We start from the raw sequence: 23,599 nt of genomic DNA, 5'->3' as shown, positions 1-23,599 counted from the left end.
GCAGATAACCCCAGGAATGGGCTTCAGTGAAGGCTGCACAGGTCCCTTCCTTTGCTTTGGGAACCAGCGGGCAGGCACAGCCTCCATCTCCGTTTGGGTGGGAAATGGGACCAAATCCCCTCATGCTAATGCAGTCTTTCCCAGAACGCTGTCAGGAGGTTCACCTGCGCTGGGAATAAACCCCCTGAGGTGGGAGGGACTGCCTCCCCTTGCAGCACATGGGAACTGTGTCACAGTTAGTGGTGGTTCATGGTCACAAGGGAGTGTGCTAATTGCAGATACAGCTCTTGGAGAAGTAATTGCCTTATACTCTTCTTTCCTTTCTCTGCATCATTTCTTTCCTCTCGTATGTGAGGCTTGAAGCCTGTTTCCTGCAAGAGGAGCAAGGGAGATCAGTGTCAGACCCCCCGCTCTACCAAAGCCTTTTGGCCTGCTGTGGGAAAATCATCATTCCTTTATATAGAGCAACCAAACAGTCCGACACTCCCCCCCAAACACTAACGTACTCTCCTGCACGCTGGGATATGGGTTGATTCCCAGCCCCGTTCCCGACGGGCTGGGGCAGGCCGATACCCGCGGGTGTAACCCGGGCCTTGGGAGCCGAGTTCCAGCCGCCGGGAGCACGGAGAGGGGGCACAAGCAGCAGGACAGGGCTCCCGTCCTCACCCCGACCCGAGGCCGAGCTGAGGCAGGGACCGAACTGCTGCGGCACCGGCAAGGGGCGGAGCTGGGAGCGGCCATTGCCGGGGGTGGGAGCAGCGGCTGGTGCGGATGTTCCGGGTCGGAGGGGAGCGGAAGTCGGGACGTGGCCGCCGCGGCGGAGCAGGAGGCGGAGGATGGCGGCGGTGCTGAGCTCCGACCGGCTGGAGGTGTCGGTGGACGGGCTGACGCTGAGCCCCACCGCAGAGCTGCCGGAGCAGGGGGACCCTGCGGCGGGGCGGAGCCGAGCGGGGCCCGGCGCCCCGGGCCAGGCGGAGGCCGGCGGCGAGGCGGCGGCGGAGGAAGCGGCGCTGAGCCTGGAGCGGCGCTGGGGCTTCGCGCTGGAGGAGCTGTACGGGCTGGCGCTGCGCTTCTTCAAGGGTGAGTCCGAGGCATCGCCCGGCTGCATGCCCAGCCGGAGCCCCGGGGGGCTGTGCGGCAACGGGCTGGGGAGAGCTTCCTGTCATAGCGGCCGTCGGAGGTGGCGTGTGGGGATGCGGGTTTCCTGGTGAGGAAGGTGAGATGGGGCAGGGAACCGAGAGCAGGGCCGGGAGGCTGCTCCCGGCTGCGGGGTGCTCGCTCTGTGGGGCCGGAGGGGCAGTTCCGAGGGTTTGTCTGAAAACAGAGCAGAAAGGAGGAATCTTCGCTTGTTTCTTGTGAAGAAAACCCGTGTAAGCGTAGACGAAGAGTGCTTTTTGAGTGTCATCGGGTCTGCCGGCAGCCCGGGTGCTGGTGTGAGATGCCGTGCCATCCACAGGGTGCTCACTTCTTCGTTGCTTCCAGTGCTGTCAGGACTTAAGCTGAGCCATAAAACACCCAGGGTATAGGACTGGAGCGCTTGTCTCGGGATCCCCTGCAGCCAGGTTTGGTTGTGCAGGGACCTTGCCGCACTTGCTTTCCTAAGAGGAGGAAATGGACTGTGGTTTCGAAGGGAGAGCTGTCTTCACTCCAGCGCTCCACTGCGCTGCAGCATCTGAGCACCTCACAGCCATGTGTCACTGCTGGAGCTCAGGCGGCTGCCGCTGAGCACTGGGTGCAGAGCTGGGAGCCCAGCGATGTGCCTGTGCTGGGGAAGGTGCAGCTCTGCGCTTGGAAAGGTCACACTTGTGGTGGTTGGTTGTTAGATGAGTCCTGCAGGAAAGCTGCCTCTTCTGAGGGCAGGCACACTGGCAGGTGGGAACCGTGCTACAAGGACAGACTTGTCTGGTTCTTCACTTTGGCTGACTTGCACACTGACAGTTGTTAGGAGCTTCTAAAGCTCTAAGGTTTTGTGAGCACTCATTCTTTGGCCCTATTCTGGTGCCCTTCTGCAAAGCAGGTTTTTTGTTAGCATGCTTACATAGAGAGATACTTTCTTTTAAGCTAGAAGATCCATAAGGATTCATAAGGTTCTTCGTGTTCTTCCTCTTTTATAGCGTCAGAAGCTATATACCACCAGGTATCAGTTTGTGGCAGCATTGTACTTCTGTCCCTGTCTCCTTTCAAGCTGCTTGAAAGAGTTCTGCTTTGGTTTTATGGATGTTTAATCTTAAAACATGATGCAGAAGGAAATGGCTCTGCAATAGCAAATCCCTTGCCTCGGTCAACTGTGGTCTTGTTTTGTCTTGGGTTTAATATTCTACTGGAACCTGTATGTACAGTGTAAAAATTACACATTGTGAATGAGCTTATCTACATTATTGCTAACCTGTGCCTGTTGGGTATCATGTGTTAATGGCATTTATGTTTTACCTTTGTCTCCTCTTCAATGGTGAGAAGTCAGTGGAGTGTTCAGGTTTCTTGGCTGTGTTGTTTCAGCCATGGGGGTTTTGTTGCCTTCCTTTTATTAAAAGCTTAATTTCAATATGCTTCAAGTTACTGCTGCTCATTTTTTAACCTTCTGCAGTTTCTTGTAAAGCATGGCTTTGCTCCCGAGAAGGGGACTTTCCACACTGCATGGAGTTATCAGACTTTCCGAATGGAGACCTCGTTCCTCTTTCCTTATGGCTGGAATAAGTCACATGAAGTCATTGCTTGTGTGTTCATCTGTATTTTTTTTCTGCTGAAGGTGGTGTAACACGAGTTTATAGCTGTGGTGGTGAGTTATAGGGGTTTGTAATAGTTCAGATCACTGATTCTGGCAGCTTGTTCAATATCTGCATGGCTCTGAAAATAATTGGTCTTGTTTCCAACTGATTTTCATGCATCCTCTGTCAAGACAACTGTGGGAGTGGGCATGGTTGTTCAGCAGCCTTGTAGATGCCAAGGAACAAGTGTGGATTTCTCCTTTTCCTTGAGGAGCCGCATATGGGGGATCTGAAGGTTGACCCGTGGCTGATAGATCAATGCTGAGATCTTGTTTCTGATCATTCTTCTATGCTGATTTGGAGAGGGGAGGTGTCTTTAAAAAACTCTGTCTTAAAGCTAGTTCATATCCACGCCTCAGTATATGATGTTACCTACTCACACAGCTACTACAGAGCGAACAAGTGACTCAGGGCAGTGCAGTAGTATCTGGATTAACAGTGGTGATTGGGGTGGAAGGAGCTTGCATTGGGATTCTAGGGGAGTCCCTGTGTGAGGTCAGAGGGTAAGCAGCAATCTCTAGTTAAGCATCTTCCTTTCTGCTTCACTAGGCAGACTGAGTTCTCTGGATGTAACTCATCATGCGCTTTCTTCCTAGGAAAGTTGAATCTGATAAAATACTTTGGGTTTGCATATTATAATAGCTGCTAACACTTGTCTGTGGTGGCATATTGCATGTACCAGAATTGCTTGAAGACAAAGACAGGGTGGGAGTGCACGTAAACAATGTGAGAAACACAACTGAAACTAGGCTAAGATACTGAGGAGACTCAGAAGCTACTTCAGCCTGTCTCTGATAAAGACAGAAGCAGATCTAAAATGCTTGACCCTGGGTCACTTCAACCATCAGGCCCTGGGCTGTGCAGGAGATGTGTGCTTGCTTTTTGTACCATCCATAATGGCTTGTGAAGAGAGCTTTTCAGAATAACAGAGGCATAGAAAATTGATGGTTAATAGTGTTCCAGTCCATTTTTCCGTGGGAAAACAAGAGCCTTCCTCACAATATGCACTCTTTCCCTTGCTGCTCTTTTGAGCCTAGCTCAAGTCATCCAGCATTTTGGCTGCCATTAAGAAGCTGCTCCACTGTGCAGGATCCAGTATATAGTGGAGAACATAGTCATGTTACTGAGAGGGGTGCATGTGTTTCTCTCATGGACTGTCTGTAATGACATGTCCTGGGCAGCTGACAGAACACAAGTGTCTCTGGTGGCTTACACTGCTGTGGGTAGGAGCTATGCCAGGGAAGGTGAGTTGTGTAAGGTGTGAGCTGTGTCCTGCTGTAGGAGGGTGTGCCTTGCATGGCTCTGACAGCAGATCTCTCCCAGTACCAAATGGCTTTATGGTTTTCCACATCCTGTCGTTGAAGTACCATTGCACCCAACCTCTTATATGACAGTCCCTGAAGCATTCACGCACTGTCTAGTGATTCGCAGCACATTTGAGTAGACAGTATGCAAACCATATCATTTTGATATCTAAAAGCTCTCCTGGTATGTTAAGTATTCTGATTTTGTTTGACTGCCCCAAATTATTTCCTGTTACCCTAACAAGAATGCATATTTGACCTCAGCAATACAGCATTCTAAAGTGTTTGACCTCACTTTTGTTTTCAGGGTTAATTTGATGGCATGATTGCAGTTCATGAGTTAAGCAGGCTCTTGTTTTCAGTATGAAAACCTCTGTAAGGTATCTGTGTTTGATGTGAAGTTGAGCTGTGATCCCATTAAGTGGAAGGGCCGATTGGTAACTGGTTTGCTTGATGCAGAACATCCTCAGGAGAGGAGAATTAGAACTGTAGGTGTGTACTGGATTCTGCAGGCAGTGATTCAGTTCTTGTGCTTCTCAGTTTTGATCTCGCTCATTAAAACTTTACCAGTTAATAGCATTAATGGGAAACTTCTGCTTTTATAAGCTATGAGGTGAAAAACTGCAGCTCACAAACTGTTTTCTAGTTTCTTCTAGATGACTCTGCTGAATGCATCCTGTGGGGATTGGGCGTGTAGAGTGAGTGCAGTCAGTGAGGTTGGGAGTGGAAGCTGCAGCATGTTGTGCCACGTGTCTTACAGGGGAAGGAATAATCTGAAGTTATTAGAAGTAACAGTATCTTAAACGATGCAGTCTCTTAAGCGTGTTTCTTAAACTCCCTTGAGTCTAAATGTGTGGTTTTATACAAATTCATGTCAATGGTGCAGTGCCACCAAGTGACATAAGCCTCTGTTATCTGCATTTCATTGCTAGTTATAGCTTCAGTTTCTGTTGTGTTTGCATGCTGACACAAATGGTGGTCAGCGAAGTGCCTGTAGCATAAGGAGGGTCGTTAGTGGTTTAAGTGCTGGTTTCCAGGGTTATTCAACTGAGCTGCCCTCAGTGGATCTCTCTTTTGCAGGCATCTAAACAAAGAAGGCACTGTCAAGGGATTGCTTTCTGGGCTGTGAGCACATGCTGCTGGGTTCTGTTGAGCTAAAAGAAGTCTTCTGGTCTGTAAGGAAGCTGAGATGTTCTCTGGCCCTGTTGGGTCAGACACAGCAGTGGCATAGGGAGGGATGTATGGTTGCCACACTACTGCTGTGCACATCCTTTGGATTTCTCAGTGTGTTCCCCGGTGCTCTTTGATGTTCTTCAGCTTCCTGGCAGCTGTATTAGATGTGTGGGTAATACTTAAATGGGACATTCATGGATGCTTGAATAAATTTGGCGGTTCTACTTGTCTGGACTCACTAATGCTGGTTTTGGCATATCTGATTCCGCAGATGGCTTCAGGTCCTCTGGTTCGGTTTAACAGCAGCAGTTCCAAATCTTTGAAGTGATGAACTATAGTTCATGCTGAAGAATTCAACTGAAAAATAGCTAATATACAACTGCACTCCCTTGACTGGCTCCAAATATTTGGAGCTGAGAGTTTGCTTCTAATCTGCATTATCACAAGTTGCTGAATGCCTGTCTCGTACTTTTTCTCATCTGTCTGTTTTTCTCTCTTATTTAGCACATTTCTTGTTCTTCCCTTGAGTTGCTGCTCTTTGTAAATGTAGACTTTTGGCTTCTCTTTATAGTTAAGGCTTGAGATCTGCCTTCTCTGTTCTGTGACAATGCAAATATGAGGTGTACAGCACAGGAAACTTTTATTCCCTTTAACCCTCTTCAGAAGCAAGTTCAAATACTGATGATGTTAGCTGGCTTAGGTAGCAGTCTGGTATAGCAAATAGGTACGGGTTTTGGCAGACAGCTGTAGATATGCAGGTTGTGCAAGGTAAATTATGCCATAGGGACCCCCTTGAGATACATACTTTGCTCAGAAGCCTGTGAAAATTTCAGCGTAGCACCCTTATCGATGGACTGGCTTCCAAGCACACTGCCCCAGGATATGGAGTGTGGTTTCAAAGTGCATGTTGTTCACTGAGGCTAAGGGAAGTGCTTGCTACCTAATAAGCAAGTTCTGCGTTAAATGTGAAGTGTGATTAAGGAAAAGCCAGAGAGCAGGAGACCTGAGATCCGGGGAGAGATTTGGACATGAAGATTTGCATCTCTTAAGGACCACAGGCTGGTTGGGGGGGGGGGGGGGAGGTACCTCTGGGGAGTGTAGAACTTAGCCCCTTGTGTTCAGAGCCAGCTTCTCAGGACTGTGTCTAAGTATCTCCAAGGGTGGAGACTTCAGAATCTTTCTGGACGGCCTCATCAGGGCTTGAGCACTCTCACAGTAAAAACCCAAACCAACTCTTAGGCTTAAGTGGAATTTCCTATCATAGAATCCTAGACTGGTTTGGGTTGGAAGGGACCTTAAAGCTCATCCAGCTCCAACCCCCTGCCACAGGCAGGGACACCTTCCACTAGAGCAGGTTGCTCCAAGTCCCATCCAACCTGACCCTGAGCACTGCTGGGAACGGGACATATTTCAGTTTGTGTCTGTTGCTCTTATGCTTTCAGTGGATACCACTGAGCAGAGTGAGTTCAGTCTTTACATCCCCCTCCTCTCCACCCCACCAGGTATTTTTGGAGATAGATATTTTTGTAGAGAAAGGCTTCTGTTTTTTTGAAGCTGGAAGCTGTATTTGCTGTTCAGTTGTGTGACACTGGGAGAAGAGTGAATGCTTGGGATTCTGGAAGAGTGAAGTGGTCCTCTAAGAATGGGTAGTAAGTAATTAAATGTTTACCTTTCTAATTCTTTTGATTCTGGCTTCATAACAAATGGTGTAGATGTAGTAGTTCATCGTGATGTTTTATCTAAGGCCAGCAGTGTGCTGAGTTTAATCTGTTGAAAATACAGCTCCTTGCTGTAAACACCTTCTCTGGGGGGTGGCTTCTGATTTTCAGTATTCACTTGGAGTTTCTCAATAAGCCATAGTAGAGGTATTGCCCCTCCTCTTTCATTCTGAAATTTGCTGCTTTTCCTCATACTAACTCTGTTCACAAGCATCAACTGAGCAATTTTGCAACATGTAAATGTCAGCCTTAAAATTCAGGTGTGAGTTGGATTGTTCAGTTTGGGGCTGTAAACAACTTGTTCCAGAGGAGAGCTGGAAACGAGTGGCAGCTCTGCCCGCAGTTCCTGACTTCATGGGGAGCAGTCATAGTGCAGTCATGTGAAATGGCTGTTGCTTACCTCTGGTAATAACTGCCTCATTTTAGCCCTTCTTTGGAAGGAGATTATGCTCATTTATTTGTTTTCTTGCTCAAGAAAAAGGTCTTTTCTTAATGAGCAGAGTAATTCTGTGTAGCGATGCTTTTTCCTGGGGTTTGTTTTGACACTTTAAATGTGCAGAGATAAGTCCTAGCTGACTAATTCGTGTATAATTTTAGATCAATGCAACTCTCTTCTTACCAGTAAGTGCTTGGCAGGATCTAACCAGAGCTGCTTCAGAAGGTGTTATAGTGGAGCCATTGGAATTCTGGTTATGTTCAGGTTTACGCTGCCTGTGTCTTACGGCTGGAGACCTCTCTGTGCACATTGGTGCTGATGGAGTCACCTCTAAGACTTTTCATTTATTCCAGCTGCCTTGGCAAAGTGCAGCAATCCAATTCCCTCAAGGAAAACACTCGCTTAATTCTAATTTCTCCTCTCTGCAGTTTTCCTTGCCTGAAGCCTTGCTTTTTCCACTCCCATTGAGGCGAAGAACACGAAAGGAGGGCAATCTGTAAAGTTAACATCACCTCTTTCTTTGTGGAAAACCCTTCCTAGCCACTCTACAGCAGACTTGGCAGAGACATTTGATTTCAGTTAAGGTTTTTAAGGATTTCAAAGCTATAGATCTGTGTGGTATGATGTTCAACTAATTTGTCATAAACATTTAGGTGATAACTTGCTGGCTAAGAGTGACTGGATAGTATGTTGAGAAACACATCACAATTCAGTTTCAGCAGCTGAAGTAGATATGTTTAACCATGCCAAGTGCAAGGTCCTACACCTGGGTCGGAGCAATCCCAGGCACAGCTACAGGTTGGGCAGAGAAGAGATTCAGAGCAGCCCTGCAGAGAAGGACTTGGGGGTGTTGGTCTATGAGAAAATGAACATGAGCTGGCTTCAATGTGTGCTTACAGCTCAGAAACCAACCGTATCCTGGGCTACATCAAAAGGAGCATGACCAGCAGGTCAAAGGAGGTGATCCTGCCCCTATGCTCTTGTGAGACCTCACTTGAAGTATTGTGTGCAGTTCTGGTGTCCTCAACATAAAAAGGACATGGAACTGTTGGAACAAGTCCAGAGGAGGCCACGAGGATGATCAGGGACTGGAGCACCTCCTGTATGAAGACAGGCTGAGAAAGTTGGGGCTGTTCAGCCTGGAGAAGAGAAGGCTGCGTGGAGACCTCATAGCAGCCTTCCAGTATCTGAAGGGGGCCTATAGGGATGCTGGGGAGGGACTCTTCATTAGGGACTGTAGTGACAGGACAAGGGGTAATGGGTTGAAACTTAAACAGGGGAAGTTTAGATTGGATATAAGGAAGAAATTCTTTACTGTTAGGGTGGTGAGGCACTGGAATGGGTTGCCCAGGGAGGTTGTGAATGCTTCATCCCTGGCAGTTTTCAAGACCAGGTTGGATGAAGCCTTGGGTGATATGGTTTAGTGTGAGGTGTCCCTGCCCATGGCAGGGGGGTTGGTACTAGATGATCTTAAGGTTCTTTCCAACCCAAACCATTCTATGATTCTGTGTTTCTTCTGGACAGGTCTATACTTCATTTGAATTTGTCTAACCTTTTGTGACTTGACTTTTACTCATCTTTTTATGGAGGAAATAGTGGTAGTAGCTATACAAAATGTTCTTTGCTGTCCTGTGCTTAATCAATTAATCACAACAGTGAAATTGTCTTTTGTTTTTTTTCCTACAGAAAAAGATGGCAAAGCTTTTCATCCAACATACGAAGAAAAACTCAAACTTGTGGCACTGCACAAGCAGGTTCTGCTGGGACCTTGCAACCCTGACACTTGCCCTGAAGTTGGATTCTTTGATGTTCTGGGGAATGATAGAAGGTAAAAGGACTGGTGCTCTTCTTGGTCTTAACTCTGCTTTTCCTGTCTGAAGATAACATCCAGTTTCCACAGTAAGAAGACAAGTATGTGGGTTGCCTCGATATGTGTGTATGGTAGTGGAAGGTGAAAGTGGCCTCTTCAAATGCATCTTAGAAATCTGAGTCACAGTTCAGTAAAGGTGCTCGCAGAAGATTATTGGGTTTTTTGAACCGCATTAGGAGCAGCTGCTGTGCTGACAGTCCAATTTCTTACAGCAGTTTAAGACTTCGTGGCTATGCATTAATGTGCAGGGCCATTTTTCATCCTAACCCACAGACCAGGGATACAGCACACCAAGCCTGTTGCCAGTGGTAGCAGCTTTCACCAAAGATAACTTCTGATTTCAGATACCTGATGCATTCAGACTTTGAGCAAACCTTTATGAGATCTGGCCAGTCCCAATGTCTGTCTTGCATTGCTTGTAGTTCAGACTGCACTTGCAGTGTTTGTTGTTGCTATTTCTAGTGTGACGGCAGTGTGCAACACAGCACTGGCTTCTTGGAGCTGGACCCAGTGCACTGCTTTTGCCTGGATGGATGTAGCTGTAGGAAGAACCAGGCTGCTGCATTAAACTAACTGAAGCACTATAATCAGTGATCATTGCCATGTTTGTTCATCCAGTAAAATGTATGCATTCTTCAAACTAGAGTGGAGGGAGGGTAAAAAAGTATTTCAGGTTCATTTGTTAGCTCGGAAGCTTTTGGATGTAGTTCAGAATTCTAAGTAGGGTTGATGGCATGTATGAGATTTCATCTAATCACCAAGTTATGCCTGTCTGAAGGAGTTCTGATGCAGGCAAAGGAGAGCACTTTGGGGAGAAAGCTGTTGGTGCTCTGAAACTGCATATGATAAACTTTAGTGCCTGGTCTCCCACCTCCTTTTGCTTTGCTGGGTTCTCAGTGTTCATTGCTGACTCCAGAAGAGTTGAGCCTTCTGTTATTTCAGCTGATTTCTCTCTCTCAGGAAGGAATGGGCTGCCCTTGGAAACATGTCAAAGCAAAAAGCTATGACAGAATTTGTTAAGCTCCTGAATAGGTGCTGTCACTTGTTTTCAACGTATGTCACTTCCCACAAGATAGAGAAAGAAGAACAAGAAAAGAAAAGGTAATGTTTGAGTCTTTTGATGTTGGAGAATGTGGAGCGTATAACTCTTGGCCTATGGACAGTATCACAGCTAGTTTAGGCTGAATTTGTCCTGGGAAGAGTAGGGCTTGAGGTTGAGGTGGTTCTGCTACCACTTGATCTCTTTTAAGCCTTTTTACTTTGCCAGTAATGAATGATTGCCTCTGAGGTGAAGACTCCTAGAATAGAAAGAGTTGTTTTAATTTTGCTGATACTATCATCTGCTTAGAAGTACCCACTTGACAATGTCTCACCTATACATCTGTGGACTAACCATACACAGAACATGAAACTGTCAGGTGGTTTAAACTCCTCTTCTAGCATGGGTTCGCAGCTTGACAAAGGCTATTTTCTACTGTCATTTACATATCATCTGATTATTAAAATGCAGTATCCATGTGTTTATTGAACAGATGTTAAAGCTTGGGAGATGTGCTTAAGCTTTCCAGGCAATTTTCTTCTACTGTTCTCTGCTAGAGATAGTATAGTAACAGGTTTGAATACCAAATTATAATACAGAGTTTACACTTGTCATACTGCAGAGTGCAGTAAAACTAAACAGTGATATGTTTTATCCTTGTGTCCAACAAGACACCTCTCTAGGCCAATTTCAGTGGGAGGAGATGATACCAGGCGAAAAAGCCTATTGGGTAGGCAAAAGGCAGGTTACAGCATGTTGAAAATAACTCATCCTAGGATTGTAGGAATGCTGAAATAGCTTATTGAGTGGATGTTGCAGAAGAGAAGAGGAAGAACGAAGGCGGCGCGAAGAGGAAGAGCGTGAGCGCTTACAAAAAGAAGAAGAGAAACGTAGGCGAGATGAAGAGGAAAGACTTAGAAGGGAAGAAGAAGAGAGGAGGAGAATAGAGGAGGAACGACTTCGTATGGAACAACAGAAGTGAGTAGCTGAAACAAGCAACACATCAGAGAAAACAGCTGCCTTGCACTTGAGACAACTGTATTAGCTGTTTAAATAGTTATGTGAGGATTGAATATCTGGAGTTCAGAGCACTTGAGTCTGGCAGTGATGTTTTCATCCCTAGCTAAGAGGAACACAGTATGTAGAGAATCATTATCCTTACACATTACTGTATGCAGCCTTCTCGGGTCAAAGTGCCAGAGAAGCTTTGTTGAAAGAGAAGCTCTGGAGGTTTTTGGATTCAAGGGCTGCACCTCATGAAAACTTGTTGCTCTGCTTCTTAAATGATTAACGCTGCACTCAGCTGAGCAGAGTTAAATGTCCAGCTGGAAGCATTCTTTGAACTGTGACTTGAAAGTTTCTATCCTTTCACAGGAGATGGAGCTTTGACAAAAGGATAAGTGCAGTTCAGTGGGGTGTTTTGAATGTGTGGCTGGAATTTTCTGATGTGGTAGCCTAACACTACGTCCTTGAACGTACTCCTTTTCTAGGAAATGTGAAGTGTCTGCAGGTCTCATTTGTACACTGGCAATCACTGGATCTTGCCACCTTTCCAGAAGGGATGCAGCATTCATGGTCAAATGCACTAAACCTCTGTTTGTAGCCTGAATTAAATTGTTTACTTAGAATATACAGCTCTAGTTATATTTCATTGTTCCCATCACATCTGTATGTGCTGAAAATGTGGATCTAGCTTTGCACACGTAATATTTAAGAAAATATTATATCATCAAAGCTGCTTCAGTAACCAACCATTTTCCACAATAAAAATGTCTTCTCAGGAGGTGGCTCTGAAGTAGATCCTGTGTTTGCTGTGTTTGAGGAGGGAGCAAATGAGTCCAAAAGTTTTGCTGTTTGTTTAACACGGTGAGAGCCAGAGGAGTGTCAAATACAGGCATAAATGAACAGAGAATACAATAGGAGCTGTTGCATGATGCTAGGTAACAAGAACTAATGTGTGCCCTGGAGTTAGTAGTTTTAAACATGAATAGCAGATGTGTATGAAGTGGCCATAGCAGGTTACAGAGGTAAAGAGTTTAGACAGAAAAGGAATGTGGGTATGTATATACAGGCCAAGTGTATCTAAACTGGTCATAGTCTGGGGAAGAGTAATTGAGCCTTGCCCTTTAGTATACTAAACCAGTCTAATTCTGGAGTTTTTAAAGGATGATTTTGGGGGCAGGAAGAAGAGTGGGGAGGAAAGCATTACACCTGCATGTGTGTGATGCTGCTTCCTGCTGTAGCACTGATAGTTTGTCACTGGTGGATATAACATGCAAGACAAACCTGGAGCGAGCTAGTAGTTTTACTGTAGTTTTTGTTAGCCCTTTGGAAAGAGGAGAAGAACTGAGCCTGTGCACAAGTATCTCATGTGTTCCTCCTGAAGTTTCAGCAGTTGAGTTCCTTGGAGGCACAGATGCCCTATTTGGCAGAGCCTTTGTTTGTTCCTGAATTAGGCCACAGTCAGTCATGCTTTTCATGTTTGTTTGCATAATGTCCTGGGAAATTAAGATAGTAATGTGGTGTGTTCTTAGATGGACCAGAAAGCATTGTTGTGCTGTCCACACCAGGTATGGCCTCACCAATGTCTGCAGAAGGGCTGCTAGAAGGATGGTTTCTGCATGTTTTCTGGAGAAACCAAATGTGGGGTTTTTCTCTTGCTTGAGTAACTTAGTCGTGCATTTTTTGTAGCACTACCTCTCGATCAGACTGCAGATTGAGAATTATGTAAGAGCTTTTGTTTCTTCAAGCATTGGGTAGAAATTGTTGCTCCCTTCTTTATATTCTCAGCGGGTTTTTTTTGGTGAAGTTCACATTTGCTGCCTATGGGCTCTGCTCTATTATGTAGATTTGTCTTAATTGGTTTTTGCAGGAATTGAATTAGCTGTCTTTGAGGCCACTTGAATCACTTAAGTACAGGGATTTCCCCAATACCCTTAGCTGCTTGTAATCTTCATACTCTCCTCCTACCAATCTAGGCAACAGATAATGGCAGCACTGAACTCCCAGACTGCCATTCAGTTCCAGCAGTATGCAGCCCAGCAGTATCCGGGCAACTACGAACAGCAGCAGATCCTAATTCGGCAGCTCCAGGAGCAGCATTATCAACAGTACATGCAGCAGTTGTATCAAGTCCAGCTTGCACAGCAACAGGTATGGCCAAGCAACTGAGAAACTTGGATTTTGTGTTCCGGGCTGTCCCTGGGAGGTGCTGACTTGTCTCCTTGAAAAGATAATTGCTCCAAGGAGAGATAGTGTCCTGGTGACTAATGTTGCTTCAGATTCAAACACGAGAGCCCCATTATTTGATCCTTCCAAGTAATTTCCTGAAGCAGCAGTTAGTTAAGAAAAATCTAAGCAGTCATTAGTAATTACTTGGCTCAATATTATTCTTGGAGACCAAATGTGAAGCGCTCTGCTGCAGCGTCGATTGTGTGTGTAATTTAATGGGGGTACATACCAGTGCACCTGAGCATGAACAAAGCTATTCCAGTGACTCTCTGTGTAGGTATCACCCCTGAAGATCTGTGCAGAGCAGCAGTCTTTGGTCACCCATGTGTTTCCAGCTGAACATGTTTGCAGCACTGTCACATCACTACTGGGTTTGAGAGTGCTCTTCCCTGTCAGCTTGAGCACTACTGATTTCTCCCTCCTTTTGCATCTGTTGTCTCACATCAGTATCTAATCACGTTGCTCGCTCGTGATTTGGGTGGGAGGACAAACTCATATTTCTGGTATCAATGGGTGGAAGTAGCACGTTACTACTTTGCAGGGGGGTTGTGCCTCACCTCAGAAGGCTAATTCTCTGTTTAGGGGAATCTTGCTTCTCTAGCGAAAGTGCTGTATTCACATCTCAAGCTATTTTAAAGTTCAGAGATGTCCATCTGTAACTGTCTTAACCAGATGTAATCCAGCCTTCAGACTCTTGTATGTCTAACCTCTCTAAGCATGATCTGAATCTTAAATGGCCTATAGCTGCCAGCCTGAGATCTGTTGTTCTTGAGCTAAAGACTTAACAGGAAATGAGTTACTGACTTTTAAATCATATGTGTTCTGATGAGATATCTATACTCAGCAAAGAACTGTCCAAAGAAGAAAGCCATATGAACCCATGTGAACCTCATGAAATTCAACCAAGTGCAAGGTCCTGCACCTGGGTCAGGGCAGCCCCCAGCAGCAGTACGGACTGGGGATGAGGGGATTGAGAGCAGCCCTTCAGATGGGATTTGGGGATGCTGGTGGTTGAAAAACTGGGCATGAGCTGGCAATGGGCTCTTGCAGCCCAGAAAGCCAACTGGATCCTGGACTGCATAAAAAGGAGTGTGGCCAGAAGGCTGAGGGAGGGAGGTTATTCTCCCCCTCTACTAAGCTATTATGAGATCCCACCTGAGTCCTGCTTTTAGCTCTGGGGTCCCCAGTACAAGATAGACATAGACCTGTTAGAGTAGGTCCAGAGGAGAGCCACGAAAAGTGCTCAGAGGTCTGGAGCACCTTTCCTATGGACGCAGGCTGAGAGTTGGGGTGGTTCAGCCTGGAGAAGAGAAGATTCTGGTGAGATATTGCAGCCTTTCAGTACTTGAAGGAGGCTTATAAAGAAGACAGAGAAAGACCTTTTTGCAAGGGCCTCTAGTGACAGGACAAGGGGCAGTGATTTTAATCCGGGAGTGTAGGTTTAGATGGACATAAGGAAGAAATGTGTTTTACAGTCAGGGTGGCCAGACACTGGATCAGGTTGTCCAGAGTTGCAGATGCTCCGTCATTGGAAGTGTTCAGCATCAGATTGGATGGAATTTTGAGCGGTCTGATCTAGTGAAAGATGTCCCTGCCCATGGCAGGCAGGTTGGACAAGATTATCTTTAAAGGTCCCTTCCAAGCCAAACCATGATATGATGGAGCTGAAGTGGTATAGGAAAGTCAGAGGCTTCCTGCACTGTTATAGTTACTCTTGAAGCTTAATGACACCTAAGTACCAGTGCTTTGGTGTCCTAGTGGTAAGCAAAAGCTATAGCCTCATCAGTCTTGCCCTTCTGTAATTGATACTACTCCCTTGAGACTGAGGTGTCAGAGACACTGCTGCCTGTTTTCCTCAATGCTATCAGACATTGCTTCTTTCAGTCATCGCTGTCTGCTTTCTACATACAGAAGACTAATGTCCTCCAAGACCTGGGCAAAACAGCCTTTCCTTTATAGTGGCTTACCAAATAGAAAGCCTGCTAGGCAGTGAAGCTTATCTTTCACATCTCTACTAGGTAACTCTTGGAAAGGATGAAAAAGCAGCATGTAACTGAGCTAAAATTACCTAATTCTCTTTCAGACTTTCCTGAAGACTCATGAGAAATACTCTTTCTTTTTGGACCACTGTAACTCAGCCACCTTGGGATCTATTAGTGCAGTTAAAATGTGCTGTTCTGTCATAGTTGCTATGGATCAGGTTATGATGCCATTAATTTTGGAAGGGCTGTATGCAGTAGTTGTCTAGAAAAGTTTTTGCCACTTTACATTGACTTAGTTTATAGAACTATAGTAGAAAGTGGATCTGGGCAGCACCTGTGCAATTGCTCAGCTTTGAAATCTAACTAATGTTGGACTATACTGTCTTCATACTATGTTCTGTTCATTCATCAAAGTCATGTGCTTATTAAGTTACTCTTTAAAGAATGGTACTGTGAACTATACCTCTTCCCTGTCCCCACAGAAAAGCATGTCTAATCTCTCTGTACTGATAACTAGGAGCAGGGGAATAAGCCTTGAAGCTAAAGGGGTAACATGTCCTGCTTAAATCCAAAGGGTGGTTGTTACCTTGTATAATCTCATTTTAGGTGTATTTAATCCTTTGTACAGGGACAGCATGATAAATTCCACCTAAAGAGTTTCAGTGCACGCGAATCACGTTCTAAAAGCTGCACCTCTGAGCTTTAATAACTCCTCTCCCAGACCACTCACAGTCCTTGTGGCTCTTGAACATCCTGCTTTCATATCAAATAACTGCCTCTGTGGATTTGATAGAGAGCCCTGTTGTTAAGTCACAAGTTGGCAAGTACTTAATAGACCTCAAATACTTCCAGCTCTCTCAGACCTGGCTGAGCTCAGGTTAGAACCCTTTGAGCCCATTGGTAAAAGCCAGCAAACAAATCATCACTTGGATCTTGGAAGCAATGTTCCGGGAATTACTGGAATGTGGAACTTCCCCAGTTAAGTGCAAGAGTTTGTTGTATGTGCCCAGATTAACTCTGAGGTTGAATCTTTTTGTTCAGGTTGTGTCCACCAGTCTAGAACAAAGTGATTTCACTTCCCCAGGTACTAAGTACATGAAATTATCAGTGGTTAATGAAAGCTGCTTATGGGCTTTTGTGTCGAGCCTCCTCCTGGAGTGCAGGGGGAGATTCTTTCAAGTGTCTTTATGTCTCCCTTTTCCAGCAGGAGGTATCTTGGGATGGTTTGGTTTTATTGACTTAATCTCTGTCATTTTAGGCAGCCTTACAAAAGCAGCAGGAGGTGGTTGTGGCATCGACAGGGACACCCCTGACTACTGCATCGAAGGCAAATGTACCTGCCCCAGGGGACACCCCATCTATTAACGGGCAGGCCAGTACACATGCAGACAGCCCTGAAAAGGAGCTGGATCCAGAGGTTTTGGAAGAAGCACTGGAGAATGGACCAAAAGGTAGGGCTGTCTAGGTTCCTTCATTAAAAATACATAGTAATTGCTTTTCTTAGGATCTCATGTATGGTTACTGTGGCTCTTTGCTGGGCTTCACTGGGTTGGACATAACCCTTCACTGGGTTATGCAAGAGCTAGCTTTGATTCCTGGGTCCAGACTCTCTCAAGGGAGTACAGTATTGCACAGGCAAAACTCGGCTTTGCAGGGAGGAAAGAGGACACGGTAAAGGCATTTGAAGCCAAGTGGATGGGATCCAGAACTTCTTTTTACCCTTGACTTGAAAGAAAGGAGCATGAAAATTAACAGCAGAAAGCCATTTTGTGCAGAAATACAGAATGCTCAGTCTTGTTTGAACTCAGGTCAAAACTGAATGATTTAGCCTTGCAGATGAAAATAAAGCTAAATTCTTACTCTCTCTGAGCGCTGCCCTACTTACGTGCAGTCTGGATTACTGTCCACCCCACATTTCCCACATTGGAAGCTGTGGAAGGGGAACAGGAAAAGTTGCCTCCCGTTAGCACTTTCATTGCTGTTATTTCTGAGTGTCACTTCTGTACTGTCATCAACAATCAGCACAGAATCATCACCATAGAATGGTTTGGGTTGGATGGGACCTGAAAGCTCATCTAGTTCAAACCCCCCCTGCTGTGGGCAGGGACACCTTCCACTAGATGAGGTTGCTCCAAGCCTTAGAGACTTTTGGATCCCAGTATGAAATCAACGCTAACATGGTCCCTGTCTGTCTAATGAGGTGTCCAGCTGTTTTAGTCAGGATCTGACCCTTTCTACACAAACACACCACTTCTAGTTCTGTCACATTGAAACTCGTTTCAGTGAAGGGTTCTGTGCAGTGTAACCCCATCGCCTGTCAGAGTAAATCAGTCTTCTGAGTTTTCTGTGTAAGCCCTGTTGGTTTAAGTGGGGTGGATGGGGGAACTGGTAGGATTTAAATGTGCAGTGGTATATCTAAGCTTGCACTGCATTTTGTGCAAGTTTCAACCATGAAAAGATGTTTCTTAAGGAAATAAAAGTAAAAATAACTTGGAAGCAACTCTGATGCTTGTGGTCCTCAAGTGTCCCTAAGGCACACTCAAGCATGCAGCACAAGTAACTGAAACAAAGCTTAACTGGAGTCTTTCCTTCCCTCTCTCCAGATTCTGTTCCAGTGATAGCTGCCCCATCGATGTGGACACGACCCCAGATAAGAGACTTCAAGGAGAAAATCCGGCAGGATGCAGACTCTGTGATCACAGTGGGCCGAGGAGAAGTTGTTACAGTTAGAGTACCAACTCATGAGGAGGGCTCTTACCTCTTCTGGGAGTTTGCTACAGACAATTATGACATTGGTTTTGGGGTGTATTTTGAATGGACAGACTCCCCTAATACTGCAGTCAGTGTGCATGTCAGCGAATCCAGTGATGATGAGGATGAAGAAGATGGTAAGTGTGCTTATTTATATAATCTTCCAGTCCTGCAGAGATTGCCATGGGGGAAAACATAACTGGTGTCCTACTTCCCCCAAATTCCATCTAGTTGGAATCTTCTCTTCAATTTACAATAGGAAGTGCAATTTTGGAAGTAATTTCAGTTACCTTATGTGGTCACAGTTAAAGCAGTTGAGGATAGGGACATCCTTTTCCTAAGTTTTACTTACCCCTTAGTGTGCCCTTGTGTCCAGTTCAGTAACCTAGATTGAAACCCTTGCTATAATAGAGCACAGTGGATCTGCACACTGAAAACCTTAAGCAAAATCCTGCCCTGCTCTTCATGAGCCTTTTCTATGGAGGAAGTTCCCTTTAGGCTTTGGCAGGGCAGCTTTTAATAGGGCAGTTCCTGGTAGTGGCCAGGACACAGGTCACAGCCTTTGCCTGTGGGGGAGCCTCGCATGCCACCAGGAAAACCATTTTGAAATGGGCAAGTGATGTGCTTGGAAGGAATTGCTCTAACACAAGAAGCAGTGACCTTCTGGATATTACCCCTGAGTAATCACAGTAGTGTGTATGTTGGATCAGTAGCAGTCAGTGTTGGGTACTGTCTGAATGAGTTTTCATTCACACTACATACACACTTCATACACACTACAAACTAGAGGTTTCATTCAGTTTGGCATCTCTGCAAACTGACCAAGCTTTGGTTATGGAGAGTTTTAATATCAAACTGTAAAATCCATGAGGAAGGGAGCATGCTCACTGTGCCTCCTGCTTCTGAATGCTTCAGCCACTGCCTCTGTATGAACCCCTTTGGCCCAACTGATTTCTAACTAACAAAGAGTGCCTTGTCCACCACATCAGTCTGACTTTGCGTTGTAAAGCATCCTCCCATGTTAACTGACACCTTCTTTTTTCCCCCCTTGCAGAAAACACTAGCAGTGAAGAAAAAGCCAAAAAGAATGCCAACAAGCCTCAGCTCGATGAAATAGTGCCTGTGTACAGACGAGACTGTCACGAAGAAGTGTATGCTGGCAGCCACCAGTACCCAGGGAGAGGAGTTTATCTGCTTAAATTTGACAACTCCTACTCTCTATGGAGGTCAAAAACAGTTTACTACAGAGTTTATTATACTAGATAAAGGTGTGGCTGTGTCTGAGGCTGGGCTGTGCAGAAGATGTCATTTTAGTTGGAATTTTCTTCAAGCATAATGGATCCTTTTGAGTCTGTGTTTTCTCCTGTCTGTATCTGTATGGTTTGTGTGAACTTCTAACAAGTAGACACTGGGATCTTCCTGCTCCATGACACTAATGCATATTGCATTGGGCTTAACAGAGGATCTCCCTAGCTCTTTTGGGGATTGGAGTTAACCAATGGAAGTCATTGGCTCCAGTGCTAAGGTCACATCAGTTGCATTTGTTAAAGCCTCATGAAAAAGGGGGAGGGAGTTGCTGGCTCACTGGCTGGGTGATCTGATGTTTCCAGGTCTGGATGCTTTGAATAACTTGTTAACAGTTCATTTAAAGTCCCATCAATAACTGGTAGATTTGGATGCAGTTTGCTGTGTAGCAAGTTTCTCTTAACTGTAATTGAATGTCAGATTTTTACACCATTAAAACTTGAAACTTCTAAGTTGATGCAGTTTAGAAACAAGTTGTCTCGCTTCTGTCCTCATCAAAGAAACATTCAGTTCCTTAAACCAGTGTAGTGGCTAAGATAAGGATGAAGAGCATCCTGAAAGTACAGCAAATAACCTCTTCTGAATGACAATTAAAAGTATATGTAACAAGAAAAACCTTAATCTCTGCCCCACTGCTAACCCTAGAATACAAAGTAACTCTTTGAGGCAATTGACTTTGAACCAGGGCACAAACTGTTTCTAAGTCTGGTGGTTTTTTAATGGGGTAGACTAAAAAATATGTATCTCTACAAACCTGAAACCAGTTTTCTGCACAATGTTCTGATTTGTCTGTTTTTGTAAGACCTGAATAAGCACATTGTGCTTCTGAAGAGCAGTAAGCCACTTCGGTAAAGTATAGCAGTTAATGTTGCACTAACTATGGAAATCACTGCCAGTCCATTTCAGTCTGAGCTGGTGATACTTGGGTGCAGACTTCCTGCTTTAATCTGTCTGCAGAAAGAGTGCACATACAGATAATAATGTAGCTTTAATCACAATTCCATATGGTTTGCTTGGGGCATTTCATGTTTTGTATAGTGGAAAAATGCAGGTGGCTGCTTAAGGCTGCAGTCAGAATCCGCTCTCCTTGGAGCCCTGCACCCCAGGGGGTGATGACTTGTGTAAGTGCTCTCTGCATGGGTAATGCACTTTGTTACTGGAAGAAAACGGTTACTCTGGGTTTCTCAGATGAGGTCTTGCAGTAAAGACTTCCATTGATTAGCTGCAGCATGTACAGTTCCATGGCAAATGATGCTGGGTTTGTTTGAATGATCAGTTTGTACATACATGATGCTTTCCTTTCCTCATACCAACCATGGAGATACTTCTCCTAGAGTGCTTAAACCTGTCATCCGACATTTGGTTCAGCAACACCATACCAGCTTCTAGCTAGTGAGTGCTGCTTTATCCAAATGCACTGTACAATGTTCTGCTCTTGTGTACATACAGTATATAAACCACGAGTTTAGGAAGTACCTTGCTTTTAAAGAAAACTGTATTTAATGTAAAAAAGGAAAAAAAAACCCTTTTAAAAAGGCAGGCACTAATATATTTCTTCTGGTCTTCAATTTAAATCTTCTTTTCTTTTTGACCATACAAAACTGTTACAACTTTTTCCTTGGAGAATCTCTGTTCTTGGGAGCGGTGTTTGTCGCTTTAAATGGCAGCACTTACTGTCATGTGTTGGATGTTAGAACTTTTACGTTTCCGGACTTTTTTTATTGCCTCTGGCTGTTGATTAGTACAGTACAAGTGCGATTTCAAGATACCTTGAGATAGTATTTAATCCGAATTAAAATACATTTATCTGTAATGCTGTTGGCTTTTTATTAACTTGGAAACCTTGGCATTGCTGCGTATGGCTGTTATCTTCCCTCTCGTCTGTAAACCTTCCCTGCCATGCAAACACCGTGGGCTTAGCAGCCAAGTCACTTGGACCAAAGACTCTGCACAAACCTCTGGATGAGGCCATTTGTTAATATTGGAAGAGCCCAACTGGAACAGGAAAACCTTTGGTTTTGAAAAGGTTGGATATGGGCAGTTGAAACTTGTAAGCTGTTTTGTGCCTAGGAGCAAAGGGCCTACCTTTTCCCCTGCAGCTTAATTCCCCAGTGCAGGCTGTGTTGTCCTGAAAAGCCCTTGACCTAAAGGGCAAGAGATAGGCACCACCATGCACAGTGGAGGCTGAATGAGAAGAGAACCCAGAGGCAAAAAGGCAAGGTTGGTTGGCCAAAATCTCCCTACTAGTAAGTAGCTTTTATCATGGAGCTGAGGCCATGGTTTGGTAGGTGGGCCAGGTCCCATTGGTACCATCTGCTTCCAGCCTCTCAAGCTTGGTGCTTCCAGCTTTCATCTGGGGAGCAGAAGCAACCTTCAATGAGAACAAAACAAGTGCTGTGCTGTTAAAAGCAAGATGCTGAGCAGTTCAGTGTGCCAAATTGGGTACGCTACAAAGCAGTTTCACTTGAAATGTGGCAGTGCATTGAAAACCAGAGCAATTACAGCAGCCAGCCTCCCCAGCTGGACCCATTGTACCTGTCTCGCACATGTATAAATTCCCCTTTCTCCAATTAAAAGTGGAGCCCTGTACTCCTCACAGCTCACTGAAGGCAGCTCTCTCCCACAAGAGAGTCACCATAAATGCTTTCTGAAATGAACCGAGGCACTAGCAGTAAATCTGGGTGAGGAAACACAAGCAGGTTGGTGAAGCTGGGTTCCAAATGTGCTGGTCCTGTGAGGAAAGCTCAGTAACCTGGGGGAGAGGCAATGATGCTTCAAGCAGCAGTATTAATATGGATGGTGCTTGTGCAGCCTCTTCTTCAAGGCAGTTGGGTGGGAGATGCCAAGGCCGGGTTTCCTTGGCACTGCTGTCCCAGAGGGATGAGCAGTGCCATTGAAACCACTTGCTACCTGAGCTGCTTGGCTGCTCTATGAAATGATCCTTGCCTCTCCTCCTCCTCGCTCTCTTTCCAACCCCTTGGCTTTTAGCACTCTTTGCCTTGTTCTTTGTAAGTCACAGCTTAAACAGATTGAGAGCAGCAAAATGGATGCAAGCTTTGAGGTAGCCATAATGAGCAGGGTCATTCAGATCAGTCCTCTGCTGCCAAAGGATGATAGGTCAGGCATTTAACCTCTTCCTCATTATGCAGTTGCCTTATAAAGTGTAAGAGTAGGCTGCAGAGACCTGATGAAGTGCAAAGAAGTCAAAGTAGCCATCCTTCACCCAGGTGCTAGCCAGTCCATCAGGCAAACAGCTCAGGGCACTTGTTAGCCTCATTGATACAGAAGAGCAATGGGCTGGCTCCTTCCTGACAGCTCTCCTCTGTCTAGCACCAGACCCTGTGATCCCCATCCTCTTCTTTCCACCCTCTGCTGTGATTGCAGTAAAAAGAGAGCAAAGGGAAGCTGTCAAAGCCTGCTCAAGACCTCTGATCCCTGCCAGCCTGTGCAGCTCGATTCCTGGCCTCTGGGTTCAGGTCCTGGAGCTTCTGCTCTTCCTTCCACGTCTGGCTGCCCCATCACATGCTACAGGGACTGGGCCATCACTTCCCATACACATGATGCTGCTCAAAGGTGCCAGCTAGAGCAAGAGCCCAGCTCAAACGCCTGTCCCTGCAGGGTCTGTGGACATCACAGTTCCTCTCTTTGGAGCTGCTGCTTCCTGGCTGTGTCTGTTCTGATCTCCCCCAGGAGCTCAAAGCACAGGTCAAATTCATAACCCCAGCTCCTGCTGCTCATTCATTTGCAGGCCAGGCCCAGTGGCAGGAGCTTCCAGCTTCCACTCCCAGCCTGTCTGTATAGGGAGGCAGCCTACAGAAGGGAAGCCTTTTGGGGTTGCTTGGTTTGTCATTGAGATGTGCAAGTCCCTGTGGTAGAGTTGTGCTCTGCCACAGCAGCTTAACACCGGGCTCGGGTGTTTGCACTGACAGTTGCTTTATAGGGTGGGTTAGGAGTGTGAGCAATGTGCTTTTGGGTCCAATGTGGTCCAGCTTCAGGTACCGGAAGGTTAAGCTGAGTATGAAGCA

General features: G+C 45.6%; 1 protein-coding gene across 1 annotated transcript; it reads left to right on the top strand.

Moving 5' to 3' along the window:
* Positions 1-779: 779 nt before the first annotated feature.
* On the top strand, positions 780-21,387 carry ACBD3 (acyl-CoA binding domain containing 3). The gene is made up of 8 exons (XM_034060965.1): positions 780-1,080; positions 9,083-9,224; positions 10,227-10,367; positions 11,125-11,283; positions 13,284-13,458; positions 16,777-16,969; positions 18,122-18,406; positions 19,324-21,387. Exons 1-8 carry the CDS (start codon positions 837-839, stop codon positions 19,533-19,535), a joined length of 1,551 nt encoding a protein of 516 aa, XP_033916856.1. The 5' UTR covers positions 780-836; the 3' UTR covers positions 19,536-21,387.
* The last annotated feature ends 2,212 nt before the right edge of the window (positions 21,388-23,599 follow it).

Source organism: Melopsittacus undulatus, chromosome 3, assembly GCF_012275295.1.
Source record: "Melopsittacus undulatus isolate bMelUnd1 chromosome 3, bMelUnd1.mat.Z, whole genome shotgun sequence".
NCBI lineage: Eukaryota > Metazoa > Chordata > Aves > Psittaciformes > Psittaculidae > Melopsittacus > Melopsittacus undulatus.
The sequence above is the reverse complement of the archived record's forward strand: the minus strand, read 5'-3'. Positions and strand labels throughout refer to the sequence as shown.

Excerpts from the sequence above, each read along its gene's own strand:
- ACBD3 (XM_034060965.1), top strand. The coding sequence starts at position 837 with ATGGCGGCGGTGCTGAGCTCCGACCGGCTGGAGGTGTCGGTGGACGGG. Across the intron at positions 11,284-13,283 it reads CTTCGTATGGAACAACAGAA|GCAACAGATAATGGCAGCAC; the intron begins GTGAGTAGCTGA and ends CTACCAATCTAG. Across the intron at positions 18,407-19,323 it reads TGATGAGGATGAAGAAGATG|AAAACACTAGCAGTGAAGAA; the intron begins GTAAGTGTGCTT and ends CCCCCCTTGCAG.